Genomic DNA, 15,013 nt, shown 5'->3' with positions numbered 1-15,013 from the left:
AAACTTTTGCAGGCTACTTTTATTTTTTTTCAACTAATTCAACTATAAAAACAACAAAATAAAAATAAAAATAGTCCATCATCACCAGATTATGACAAACATAATAGAGATCAATACAAATTTAAAAATAAAAAGATGATTTAAAAAATTTAAATAGTCTACATAATATAATCCGTTCAAAAAAACTTCGTTAGGTTAAATAAAAATATTAAAACAAACTACAAAAAATTGTTCACATTGATTATCCGTTCGTATAAAACTTCGTCAATAAAAATCTTTGTAATAAAATTTAAAAAAAAATCGTTCGACTGTTAATAAAACACAGTTTTCACGTGTGAAATACAGTGCCTTTTAAATTCTGTAAGTGTTGTTGCGCATTTAATATGTCTTGGCATCGATTTGAAAACATTTTTTCTTTTGAAGTTCAACGAATTTTGTGAAGCAAAAGACAAGAAATTAGGTGTTCTTAATTCATTCTCGTTTCTAATGTTATATCTATGGAAATCACTTCCTCTTTCAACTCGATCACACAAATATCGAGGCAGCAAACCGTTAAATACCTTAAAAATGAACACCATAATTAAATAAACAATTCTTTGCTTCACGGATAACTATTTTAGAGCGTCCAGCATCAAAGATGAGGAAGTGAAACTATTACATTTTAGAAACAACCGCATTATTTTATTCTGTAAACGCTGTAATCTCGGTATTTGTGTATCATTGGCTAAAAATAATATGAACATATGTATCATGCTTACATTAAATTCAAACGCATATGTATAATGCTTACATTAAATTGAATTCTACTGATACAAAGTTGTATCAAACTTATCTATCAATATGATCGTTGCAAATCGACTGTATAAGCTTTACCAGAGAGAAAGTCCCGAAGTATTTTAACTATGCACAAATATATTGCATAGTTAAATATATATTTGACAAATTTGATAAATAATAACGATATTATGTTCGAGGAACAACATTACCAACACCAACATTACACATCATATATACGAGTGGCCGAAAAATTATTGACGAAGGAATGCATTTCAGGCTGTAATATTGCTAAAAAGTAACTTTTTAAATTCAAAGTCAAAGTTATACGATTTTTTGTAACATTTGAAGAATCAACTTATATGTTGAACCTTTTGTAACATTAAATGGATGCTTCACTTTCCAAATCGATTAACTCAATTTTTTGAATATTATTAAATTTAAATATCAAAGCATTTGATTATCTTCTAACTGTACATTTTAACAACAAATTTCTTTAATAATAACTATTAACATCACTAAATGACAAAATCTTTTTAGCCATTGGATAATAAATAATTTCTGTCAGAAGCCAATAATGTATATATATCATAATGAAAACCCCAATATAGTTAACCCGCTGCACTATTTTTCCTCTCCTATGGAGATATCTGTAAGTTGTTCGTTTAATTTCGTTATTCGCGGTGACGCACAGTGGTCCCTGAGAAAATTAAGGCGGCCAAACCCCAAAAAATTAAGTTACATAAAAACAAATAAAAATCCTACAGTCCCGTGTTCTAGGATGTTCAAGGCATCTAGGATCACGTGTTTCACCCCATTCCGCGCGCGCATCATTGCTCTGGCAGTCCCATAAGCATTTTTACGGAGAATTTGCATTTGTTGTTAGTTTCATAATCCGTTTGGTTGTAGTATGTGGTAACTCCACACAAAGTAAGTACTATTTTGGAAGTTTAATTTTGCTTCGTATGAACTTATAAAACCTGCCCCGCATTTCCCCGCAAAACTTTTTTAATGAAAGTGTCTTTTATCACTCAGCACTTGAGTTTTTCACCCGAAATCCCCCCTTTTGGATTTTTTCTCAATATTAACCCGAAATCAGCCATACTATGCCAAACCGATATAGTGGTTCTCAGATTTTCGTGAAAAGTGGTAGTTTTGTTCTTTGTCGCGAAACATTAGACCCGTATTTTTTTTATTTTTCAGTAGGGTGACCATTTCAATTTTAGGGTTGTCCAGAAAATCAACTTTTTCTTCTTTTTTCCAAAAATGCCTTTTTTCAAAAAATCATAACTTTTAAACTACTAAACCGATTCAGATGATCGACATATCAAATTAAAGCCAATCACTTTGTCTTAAAAAATACTATATTTGCAGGAAATTTGAAATCTGTTCTCGTTATTATTGATTGTGTTCGTTTTTTATTGTTTTTATTATCTCGGAACTAAGAGCGCTATATTTTTTCAATTTTTTTCTGAAAAGCTGAGGATTTTTCACATAACTTATGTCGAAACCAGAGAGGAGGTTTTTTTCATTTTTGAGTTATGATTTTTCAAAGTTAACCGATGGTCTAAAAGATCATTTTTCACTTTCTTTCCAAAAATGACTTTTTTCAAAAATGTATTACTTTTGAACTACTGGACCGATGATCGATATATCAAATTAAAGCCAGTTAACTAGCCTTTTTTCTTTGAAAAAATGACATTTGCCAATTAATTGAATTGATATGCTCTAGGGCAACTATCCGAGGAAGCACCCGAAGCTTCAAATAAATTTTATAGAAGGTATCGGGAAAGCTTAAAGACTTCCCGATTGCGGACCAATACCGATCTAACGAATCAATTATAGATCAACTCTGACCCATACATATCAACATTGGGGAAGACACAAACGAAGAGAAAACCAGCTGTAAGCGGAGAAGTCCTGAACTTACTGAACATCGAGGAAGAGAAATTAGCTTCTCATGATGCCGGTGAATAGGATGTTCAGACTGAAGAACAAGTTCAGATGAAATATGAAGAAATTCAAATTAAGGGCCAGTCGATATCTAGCAGTACATTAGAAGGCATTTTATGAATTCTATTTTGCAAAACTTGTGATACTTTTTCCCATAAGAATCTCAAATTATGTTGCCAAATACTTATTATTCGTGATGTTTTTTTCAATAAGTATACCTATCTAATTATGTTGCCAAATATTTGTACTACGCTATTTTGAATAATATTTTGATCTCTAGTATTAATTTCCGATCGTTCATTTAAAAACCACACATTATTAAATCAAAAAATATTGCGCTTTTCCCCTTCACATCACCTCTTATTTTAGTTTTTTGATTAAACCGAGTTGAAAAATGAACTCTGCGTATCCGAAAACATACATTTGGTAGCAAACACGATAAAAACTGAAAATTTTGAACTTTGCCCAATTCCTCCAAGTTTATTCCATCTTATACTTTCTATATGTCGTCAGATCAAATACGTTTGCAATAATACATTCCACATCGTATTTTCAAATTTGTAATTTGAAAAGAATTTTAAAAAACAACATATAATATTTCATGATTTTACTCGGCTTCTTGTTTTACGGAGTTAATCGATTTGGCAATTTAAGCATCCATATGCTGATATGCTTTTCTAAATCGAAGAGTGAAGATTCAATTCAAAGTACGAACAATGAATTCAGAGGAATTCTGAATAATATTTCTCAGCGAAACAATTTGGTGATGCTGCAGGTTTTTGGGCAAAATACATAAATGATCAGAAGATCACTGCAAAATTTGCTCAATGACAAAAACTTCAAATCTATAGCCAGCATGAAAAATACGAGAGAACAAACATGTTCTGGGAGGATAGAATTTTTAACCTGCGTCAAAGATGGCGAAAGACTGTAGAACGAAATAATAAGAATGTAAAATAAAATTGATCAAATGTAAGTTTGCGCTGAAAAATTATGCTTTTGTTTTCCCAAAAATCGAAACGAGCTCTCCGGATAACCCAATATGAGTTATCCTGATTTATTCCTGATTTTTATTTTCATTCTCCCTGATTTTTGAAAATTATTGTTGGCAACCCAACCCAACAGTACAACCGTTTCAATTATATTTCAATTATGCGAGCAAGCTATTCCTGAAGAAGCAAAATGATGGCACTGTTCTTTGAGTAACAACAATACATTTTGATCTCTCGTAAACAAATTTTAACAATTTCCAGTTGTGGAAACGTGAAACTATCTTAATTTGCAAACCTGAGGCAGGAAGAATCCAATGACAGCCAGTGTATGATTTACCGGTTTCGAGATGGCCGCTATAACCTATCGCAATTCTATCATCACTATTGGGAAGCACAAGCTACGAACAGCACACAAAAATACTGAATTTACTCACTATTCGAATGCGTCGTACGTTCAGTACACCACACATGAAGGAACACCAAGTTCATCAATTTTATATAAATTACTTGTCTGGCCCGTAGGGCTCATCTCCGGACTGACAGAGTAAAAGCTATTCTATGTTCATTCCTAAAAGCATGTCGCGACAGGCTGCCCGTACCCTGCCGAACGATTCCCATCTATATCCGCCATTATCTGATCGTTCTCTCCCATAAAACGTAAATCAAATAAAGCATGCAAATCTGTAAGACTGCAGCGAATATCGATTGAATTCCGCGTTTATTTTCCCCCGAATGGTGTGTCTCTGGCCCACACGGTTCTTTCCGAATTGGCCGCTGGAAATACACTAGAATGTGCAAGTGGCGCCCTGCTCCTTTTCGCATCCATACGAACGCATTCTGCTGTCGTTTTTATTTTAGACATCCTACCAATCCCTTTTTCAACTACCAAAGGCAGCATCAAAAGGAGCTACCGACCCGAGTGCACATTCCTCGGCGGATGCCCAACTTACACACCAGCAGTACCGTTCGGTTTTCGACGGAAAATGAATCACAGAGCAATGTAATAACTTAACTGTGGAATAATTAAGCAGACAATGAAGGGAGCATCGTCTCAGGATGATATTCATCAACAATCAATGGATTGCGGGATCACATTTGATGACACTGAATTTATTTTCCACACACGATGCACATCACGAATATTAAAAAAAAAAAAGTCTAAACAAAAATTTCGGAAATCTCATTCATCAGTACTGATGAATACCACCCTGATCAACGAAACGCTTAGACGTTGCTCATTAAACGGATAACTTTAATGGACTTATAGATTACAAATTGAAAGCAGAACAAGAACGAACGCCAGCATCGTTTCCGCGGCATCCGTCTCCCCCCGATAAACCGAGCATTGGTATAATGTCTCCCCGCGGATCAGTTACTTGATGAATGAGTCATCTGGGAAGAACTTCGAAATTTACTCACTTTCGAGTTAATCTTGGTACATAAATATACTTTATTCTCGGTAAAAGACAATCTCTCACACACTCAAACACGCTAGGATGAAGTAGCTCATTTCCAGCTCTACGTACAACTCGAATTACTATTTGGTAGATTTTAACACTAATACTTTCTAATCGTCAGCTAAACCTAAATTTTTGGCGATAGTAAATCCTTCCTGATTGCGAAAGCTTTCTTAATTTGATTTCAGGCTAATTGCTGGCACGCTCGGCGACTGCAGTGCTCGTGATTACACTCGTGATTTCACCATTCGGAGCACGACTTGTATCAAGTGCGGCAACACTAGAAAATATGGACAATATTAATCCATGATTACATATCTTCAGATCTGTACTTTTTTGCGCGCCTTTGACTTACTTAGCAGTCACATGTCGGGGCAGGTTGTTAGTTACGCCCGGCAGGTGGGGTGACATGCTGCTCGCCGAGGAAGTACTGTCGACAAATTTGTGTTCCTGCGGTGCAACCGAGCTGGAGGTGATCACATGGCCCGAATGAATGTCCATCGATTGTGACGAAACAGCCGCCATGTGGTTGTGAGCCATCAGCAGTTTTTGTGGTCCGACGCCGGGGCCTCCCGGATGCATCTGGGACGGGATCATCGACGGTAGAAGCTTTTCTGGAAAGGTTAAAGAATCGGGAATTAGTACAGTGTGACTAAATTTTTTATGTGTGATTTTTTTTTTTATTAATTCGTTTATTTTTGCAGGCTCAGTAACTTAAGTTTAAAGGAGCCGAATTCTTAAATATAATTTTAAAACTATATATATAAACAATTTTCTTACATCTATGGTTAGTAAGGTGGAAAACCGATTACTCGCGGTGTACTCGAGTTTAGAAGGGTGACATATTTTTAGGAGAAGGATGGGGTATAAGGAAACTGTAACAATGTTGATGAACACTCAATTCTTAAATCTGTTCGTATATCTATAGTGTTTTTACATTTCAACTTATTCTACTATTTATAGCAAGGGGACGAATTACCCGCAAAGGAAGGAAAGGAGGGTATAAGGACATAGGGACAATCACACACGAAGATCGATAGCTTTAAGGAAAACATATATATGGGACATGTAATCAAGGTCTAACCGAGCCAACACATCTCTCACCGGTACAATGTGTGATTTATGTATTTGATTATAGACGCTTCAACGATATTATCATTCGCGTCTGTATTTATTCGTGATTGGATTACAAAGTGTGAACCCAAAATAAATTTCCTCTGTATACTTTCTTGAATCGCCAGAAAATCAATACGTGTTTGTTAAAACAGATAAAAAGAGGCCTATTTTCGAAAACACCCCGCCCAAACGTTTGCAAACCTGAATTGACTATGAAGAAGTTGATACTGTACACTCTGTCCGACTTCTATAAGACCATGTGATGATCTTGCTACCTTGTGTCATTGTAAACAAACAACGCTTCAATTTATATTCTAGTGTACTTGTATTGGTGGCTATCATACACTGCATGATTGCTGCACTACATCATATGTGTGTGTGTGTGTGTGCAAGCGTTGAGCGTAAACAAATGTTTTTTGTATTTTTCAAGTGTCATGTTTCTATAAGACCAGTTACGTTTTGCATTGTTTTTAGTTGGTTTGATTAATAAATCTGGAAAATGCCGAAAGGAAAAGTATTCACGGATAAAGAAAAAGGACAAATAGATGCATTTTACCAAGAAAATGTTGGAATTAGAGAAATTGCTCGTCGGTTTGGGCGATCCCATCAAGTAGTTCTTAATTATTTGACGAATCCTCAAGGATACGGTAAAAAGAATAGAGATCCACGTAAATCGAAGCTCCCTGACCGAAATAATCAGGAAATAGTTAGAACAGCTTCGAATACTTCAAAGTCGCTCATGCAAATAAAGCAATCTTTGAATCTAAATGTTTCACGGGAGACAATTCGTCAAATTTTGGTAAAAAGTCCTTACATAAAGAGAGCTGAAAATGTTAAAGCTGTCAATCTTACAACATCTCAAATCAAAAGACGTCTGAGTTTTGCCAAAGCTCACATGAATCAACAGTGGGACATGGTATGTCATGACAAAGAACGTTTTCAAAAGGAATCATTTTGCTACATACCATAACGAACAGTTCTTCAATTATTTTTTTACTTTTAACTTTGCTGAGTTATCTTCAGTGACGAGAAAAAAGTTTAATGTGATGGGTAATGATGGTTTCAACGGGTACTGGTGTGATTAACGGAAGGAGGAACAGTATTTTTCAAGCAGGAATTTTGGTGGATGCTCATGCATGGTTTGGGTGGGATTCTGTGCAACTGGAAAGTTCAAGATAGTTTTCACATCATTCAAGGATTACATACATGTTCTGAAATCCTCTCTCCTACCGTTTTTGCGTGGATATCGTCACAAAAATAATAGTTCCAGCAAAATAATGCTACTATTCATACCAGCAAGGAAACTAAGCAATGGATTAAGGACCAAAATCTTAACTGGTTCGCTCTCCAGACTTGAATCATGTTGAAAATACGCAGAATCTACACTGAAGGAAAGCGGTACACCACGATTAGCTCTTCAATCGCAATCGCAATTTCGGAATAATGGAAAAATATCGAGAAATCCGTTCAGAAAAATTTGGTAAATAGTATACCCAAGGTGCCTAGAAGTATATTCTAAGGTGAGGCCGTTTCGTCACTAAGTTGGTTAGAGGAGCGGTATATGAAAACAGTACGAAAGAAAGCAGAAGGGGAATTATTTTCTTGAAGCGTGAAAGAGACAGACTGATCACGAGCGAACTTGGGCACAAACGTATTGTGTTTTGTTTACAAACAAAACACAATAGACTTCCAAGATGGCTGAAGAGTGGTTTTAGCAAGATGGCCCACCTTAAGATATACTTCTAGGCGCCTTGAATATACCAACACGAATTTTCCAAGTTATCAGCTCAAAATGGCAAGGTTGCCAATTATTGACATCTAAATAAGGCAAAAGTTTTGAATTTTTCAATGATAATAAATATGAATTTTGAAATTGTCTCAAAGAAACTAGACAACTGAAATTATCATATTTAAGCACAATAAATAAACAAAAAATTCTTTTGCACAAAATTGACGTTAAATATACTTTATTCTAAGCATTCTACAATGTATGAATGTATCTTGTTGAAATCCTAACTGTTTGTGTTGCAACGAAATATGGTACTTGACAAATGATATATTCCAGCGTAGATTCCGAATATTGTGTTACCTTGAACTTCTACAGCTAAAAACCAGTTATCCCTATATTTTTCATTCCAGAACTCTTTGAATTTTAGCGAGTTTGAAATGGGCATAGCTTCGCCTACAGTATGCACTGATCTAGACAAGAAATTGGCCATCGTGTATTGAAAAGTATTAAAACCATTTAGATCAGATTTTTCAGTAAGGTGTGTTTACGCCATTATTAATATTTTCGGTTTTTGTTAACCAGCAATACGTCTATTTCATCATAATGTGTGCGTAAACCTACAACGTTCAAATAGAGTATATCATATCTGTGATGAACTGCTTTCTCGGATTGCTAAACAGGTTCTCGTGAGTCAGACCTCACGAAAAATATTGACTGGAGAAAATTTGCAGAAATAATATCTGAAGCAATTGTTTCGATGCATGAACTCCCGCCACTCGAAAAGTATAACTTTCTATCGAGTTTTATTCACGAAAGCGCACTTCAAGCTCAAAAAAAGGTGTTCCTGCTACCACTTTCCGACGTCGTTCTCCATCACTTTGGTGGGACAAGGAATGCTCAAAGGTCTACCTTGAAAAATCATCCGCTTTCAAAAAACTGGATTAGTGGAATGGTTTCGAAAGTACCAAGCTCTGGAAGCCAAACTAAATGGTTTGATTAAAGCAAAAAAACGTAGATGTTGGCGGAAATTCGTCAATGGTTTGTCAAGGGAGACCGCTATGAGCACACTTTGGAATAAGGCTAGGAAAATGCGTGGCTAGAACCATACAAACGAAAGTGAGGAATACTCTGACCGTTGTTTTTTCAACTTTACAAGGAAGGTTTGCCCCGACTCCGTTCCTGCACAAAACGTCGTACGCGACATTCCGCTTCAAAGCGATCATGAAAATTTTTCGATGGTGGAATTCTCAATTGCCCTCCTCTCATGTAACAATTCAGCTCCGGGCTCGGACAAGATTAAATTCAACTTGTTGAAGGATCTTCCCAACTTGACAAAACAGCGTTTACTGAACTTGTTCAACAAGTTTCTGGAACTGAATACTAATCCGGTTGTTCTGCAAAAGTCGTTGCAAGATACCCTGAACAATCTGTTCACGTAGGCCCTCAAGCTGGGTATCGAATTCTCTACGGAGAAAACTGAAATGGTCGTTTTTTCTAGGAAGCACGAACCCACCCAATTCCAGCTTCACCTATCCGGCAAAACGATCCAACACTCTATGTTTCTCAAATACCAGGTATGTATATTTTGATTCCAAGTGTACCTGGGGAATACACATTACGTATTTGAAACAGAAATGCCAGCAAAGAATCAATTTTCTCTAAACAATAACCGGAACATGGTGGGGTGCCCATCCAGGAGACCTCATTCAGTTGTACAAAACAACAATATTATCAGAGTTAGAATATGGCAGTTTTTGCTTCCGATCAGCTGCCAGGATTCATATTCTCAAGCTGGAGAGGATACAATATCGTTGCTTGCGTATAGCCATGGGGTGTTTGCATTCGAGACATACGATGAATCTCGAAGTCTTGGCAGGAGTATCCCCGCTTACTCTTCGGTTCACAGAATTATCCTACAGATTCCTCATCCGTTGCAAGATCATGAATCCATTGGTGATTGATAACATCGAAAATCCACTCCAACTGACTCCTCAGTCAAGTTTTATGTCGTTATACCATGAGTACCTTACCCATGAAGTGCACCCTTCACCGGGCATATCCAACCAAGTTTGCTTCCCATACTTTTGTAATTCCTCTGTCATTTGTGATTTGTCCATGCGACAAAAAATCCATGGAATCCCAGATCATCTACGCTTCGATTTTATTCCGCCTACATTTTCGGCAGAATATAGGAAAGTTAGATCTGATAAAATGTTCTTTACTGACGGTTCATACATAAACGGTCCACTGTCTTCGGCATCTTCAATGAAAATTCCAGTGCCTCTTTCAAACTCAAAGTTCCGTGCTTGTCGTTGAACTGGGTGCGATATACTACGCAATAGGGATCATTGAAACATTGCCCATCGACCACTATTTTATTTTTTTCAGACAGTCTCAGCTCAATAGAGTCAATCCGCTCAATGAAAGTTGATAAACGCTCATCTTATTTCCTTTCAAGAATAAGGCAGCTATTGAGTGTTTTGTTCGAAAAATTATTCAGGATTACCTTAGCATGGGTTCCCTCTCATTGCTCAATTCCGGGGAATGAGAAAGCGGACTCGCTAGCTAAGGTGGGCGCTTCAGAAGGCACACTTTTTGAAAGGCAAATTGCTTATAATTAATGTTTCCACATTCCTCGTCAGCACATACTCGTAAGTTGGTAGCGCATGTGGAGTGAAGATGAGTTCGGTCGTCGGTTAAACACGATTATCCCTAAGGTCTTGACGAATGCATGTTTCAAAGGTTTGAATGTAGGTCGTGATTTCATTCGCGTGATATCTCTGCATATGTCCAATCACTACAACCTGAACGCGCATCTTTATCGCATTGGGCTCGCAGCAAACAATCAATGTGATTGTGGCTATGGCCACCACGACATCGAGCATATTGTCTGGTCGTGTATCCGGTTCCATGCTGCATCGTAGCTAGTGCTCTGAAAGTTAACTTTTTATTTTTCAATTTTCCGCAATGGTTTTGTTTGTATTGGTGAAAACATCATAATTTTTTCGACACTGATGCCAGACAACATCATTGAAACAGGTATAAAAACTACTCAATAAAATGTTATTCCGTAGTCATAGCGTTTGATGTCATGAAAATCAATAAAATAATATTTTGTTGATATCAATACAATTATTATATTAACGTTCAATGGGTCTATGATGTTTGTTTTAGTAACATGAACATTGGTTAAGAAAATTGTGTTGCAGAGCTCGGAACACAGCCACGGCTGCCTATGCTTTCAAAAATAGTAAACGAAAAAGTATTACATTCAATCAAAATGCCTCGGCCAACGAAGAGAAGGGTTAAGGCTTTCCAACGTGAGTATGTTAAAACAATACGATCAACGAAGGAAAATATTGAGGAATTATCAATATCGAGTTACTGTGCGGAAAAACTTGTTGATATCAAAAGAGCCCCAATTCGCTTGTTTTAAAAATTTGCTCATGTTACGCTCAGAATTTTATTCATGTGCAAATACACCTTCTATATATGTATTTATATTTGCATTTGTTCATACATTCAACTCCAGTATTGAATTGTTTTTTTTTTTCAAATGTTTTCTAAGACTCGTGTCAGTGAAGCGCCACACAGTCTGATAAGTGAATTGATCTATTTACGTACAAAGATCAAAACAAACGAAACAAATTGTTTTTCTCTCACAAACACTATTACCTCATTTTTACATGTGGTTTTACCTATACTACTACAAAGGCTTGCTTCCAACTTCACCTTAAAGCTTGATGGGATGGGATAGATAAAAAAAAACTTCCAGCAACGCGTGAAGAACAACAACAATGCCTGCGTGTGATGCAAAAGTATACGAGCACTCTCTTTTAGACAGTATGAAAACCGACGAGGTTAATCAATTCATCGGACCACCACCACGAATTTGAAATCACGAACAAAATCCAACTGCTAGATGCTACATTATCTATTTACAACGCACTATCGACCCTGAAAAATAATTTTATTCTTGGGTCGCTGTGTATGACATCAGCATTAAGAAGGGTTGCTCGCTCGCTGGCTGAAGCGAGACTGTGTAATAGAATGTAATAGAAATTATAGAGGCTTTAAACTCTCCAGTTTACTCGCCTCTAGGAATATCCATTGCCTTTTTTATAAACAATAACTTCAAGACAGGCGAAGCTTATGGTGCAATATTTCTTCCCTCCATGGTGTCCTCAGAACGAACACTGCTCTGCAACATTGTATTTTCAGCGATCGATTTACGCGCGGCTGATAAGCTTTTGTATATGAAAATTGTACTATACTATATTGCTGCACTAATTGTTCGCTAGCTAGAACAGCTAGAACACGTATGTTGAAGAATGGGAATGCTTCCGATTTTCTTCACATAACACCATTTACATATCAGGGAATCGTATACGAAACTAATCTTTGATTGATATGCAAATCATCAAAAACCATTCGCAGCAAAAATAGTTATTAACATTAGGACTATTTCATAGAAAAACGTGACATGTTAATTGATTTTGTACATCGAAAACTGCAAAAGCGAAATTGAATACTTAATATGTTGCGAAGGGTTCCTCTTGTGACGATAATATAGATGTGATTCTTCGGATGTAGACATCTTTCACCTTACATTTCCAAGGTAATTTACCGTAATCTATTGATTTTTCAAAAATTCACAGCACCATACAGAACCACAGGCATTATTGAGCACCCCAAAAAGGGCGCCCTCACACTACACAAACACGGACAAAGGATCGCACCACTTACCACCACCGATTCCATTCATTGAAGGTATCGCTTGACTAGATTTTGGTTTCCGTTTCCGTGTCTGGATGCCATCTTTCTTCATCGTGAGGGGTCGATCGACATTGTGCAGTTTGTGATACAGACCACATGCATTACATACCGGTTCACCCCGGTTATTCCTCCGCCACAACGTGGTTGTCGTCGTTTGGCAGTTGGCACAGATCACCCCCGTTCTTCGATTACCAGGGATTGGTGTTTTCTATTTGAAGGAAGGAAGTAATAACACTGTAATGAAAACAATCGAACAACGCGAACAATACAATAGCCTTACTGGTGCCTGCTTTGCTTTTTGGCTTCGGTTCGGTGGTCTGTTCGTACCAGGATTCTGTCGGTGATATAACGCACAAGCGTTACACAGCGTATGGCCCACGTTGTCCCTTCGCCACAGCGGAGTATCGGAACTGCCACAGTTGACGCACTCACGGTGTTCCGCTGGTGGCAAGATAGACGTCTCGTACGGCTCACTAATGCTCCCAATCTGCCAGGCTTGCCCATTATTTGTGTACTCTACGGCACTGGAAGGAGTCTGATCCATGACGACAGCCCCACTGAAGGTCTACAAGAAAACAGTTAAATCTACCCGCAGATGATATAACAAAATTTACCTACAGTATTATAATCGATGTTCCCCGTCCAATATGGATAAATTTGTTGCGCTCCCGGTGAACTGCTGTTGTGCGTAGAGCTGCTCTCGTACAGGTTCTGCGAACTGTAGTGGATCTGCTTAGATGATATTATCGAGGAAGAGGTTAGCGTTGGATCATTGCTCTTGTAAAGAACGGTAGTTGGGCTACCGGAGTGGTAGTACACAGTGTCCTTCGCAGATATGTACGGATAGTTACCAGGAGACTGGTAGCTCTCCGGAGATATGTAGTAATTTTGCGCAGATGACAACGAGTGGACTGGTTCCAAATTTGTGTAATGCGTTTTAACATCGCTGACAGGAGGTTCATTGGTTTGTTGAACTTCCCCGGGTTGCTGACTCTCCTGCGCTTCATAGATTTGAATGGTATGCTGCTGGGGCTGCTGATGCTGGGATTGAACGATGCTTTGGTGGTTTTGCTGAATTTGAGCCTGAGTATGAGGGTGATGTTGCTGGTGCTGATGCTGGTGTTGATGCTGATGGTCCAAGTGTTCGGACTTCAACGACGAATCTACCTCGTGTGACGGATGTTGCTGCACATGCGAGTGGTGTGAGTGATGGTGTAGATGATGTGGTGGAGGTAACGAGAGGCTTGAATGGGGCTGTTGATAGTGAACGTATCGGGGATGGTATTTCAGCTCTTCATATCGCACAAGAGAAGGATTCCCATAGCGCATATGTTCTTCGACATCATTTTTGTACTCCACAAGAATGGTTTGCGTTTGAACTGGCACTTGCGGATGGTCTTCAATGCCTACCATGCGATCTTTATCCAGGCCAGACTCGCGTTTCAGGAACTGAGGAACTGGGGATGATGACGCTACATTGCTATGTTGACTAGTTGGTGGTTGCTCATATGCGAACGTGTGGCCGGTGGCGGCTGCTACTGCTTGCTGATATTCCACGGTTTCATACTCCGTTGCTTCCGTATGCCCGTCGTGAGTTTCAGCAATTTCCCCCGTAGTTGTTATCATGCGATGCTTGTGTTGATTGATAATAACTGCAGTTGGAAGCGAGGGGGATTGACCATCAGCATTAGTCATTTCAGCAGGTACTATAATCTCTCGAACTTCGATCTCATGCAATGGCGCCTGCTGCTGTTGTGGAGTCTGAACTTGAACTGAATTCTCAGGTGATTCCGGTTCGTTTTTCGATATATTCTCTTTCGAGTCTCTGTGCTCCATCTAAAATACACAAAAAAGATGGCAATTTTCAATAGGTGTGAAAAGACTAACCCTCAGCTAGTGATTCACTTTATAGTGTCTGAGTTTCCTAGGATGGTTCGTAAATAAACGACGCAAGTGACTGTGCAAATGATTGCTGCAATTCTGCTGTTATAGTTCAGCATATATGAAATTTATGGTTTAATTTGACCGTTATTTCGAACTGTGACGTTAAACACCAAGCATTCCCCCCCGAAATAGCGCCAAGTGCTGAGAGCTGTGACTCATCCGTGCAATGTAACTCCGGCGGAGGTGAATAAGCAAAAAACAAACGACACGCGACACTGTCGGCAAAGCTGTATCCGCACTTGTGTTTCCGCGCAAACATGACGTTTCCGGTG

The 15,013-nt window shown here is 38.0% G+C and overlaps 1 protein-coding gene across 5 annotated transcripts in view; it reads right to left on the bottom strand.

The window, feature by feature from the left end:
* Window positions 1–5,163: 5,163 nt before the first annotated feature.
* The window catches only part of LOC129775356 (GATA-binding factor 3-like), a 44,973-nt gene continuing 35,123 nt past the window's right edge, over window positions 5,164–15,013 (bottom strand). For all 5 annotated transcript variants that reach the window (XM_055780031.1, XM_055780028.1, XM_055780029.1 and 2 more), the window contains 5 exons: window positions 13,416–14,633; window positions 13,078–13,362; window positions 12,768–13,005; window positions 5,532–5,790; window positions 5,164–5,456 (listed from right to left, as the gene is read on the bottom strand). In XM_055780031.1, coding sequence (XP_055636006.1) covers window positions 5,366–5,456; window positions 5,532–5,790; window positions 12,768–13,005; window positions 13,078–13,362; window positions 13,416–14,633 — 2,091 coding nt within the window. In that variant the 3' untranslated portion in view covers window positions 5,164–5,365. The remainder of the gene's footprint in view (window positions 5,457–5,531; window positions 5,791–12,767; window positions 13,006–13,077; window positions 13,363–13,415; window positions 14,634–15,013) is intronic.

Source organism: Toxorhynchites rutilus, chromosome 3 (assembly GCF_029784135.1).
Source record: "Toxorhynchites rutilus septentrionalis strain SRP chromosome 3, ASM2978413v1, whole genome shotgun sequence".
Taxonomy (NCBI): Eukaryota; Metazoa; Arthropoda; class Insecta; order Diptera; family Culicidae; genus Toxorhynchites; species Toxorhynchites rutilus.
Note: the sequence above shows the minus strand (reverse complement) of the source record. Positions and strands in the feature narration are given on the sequence as shown.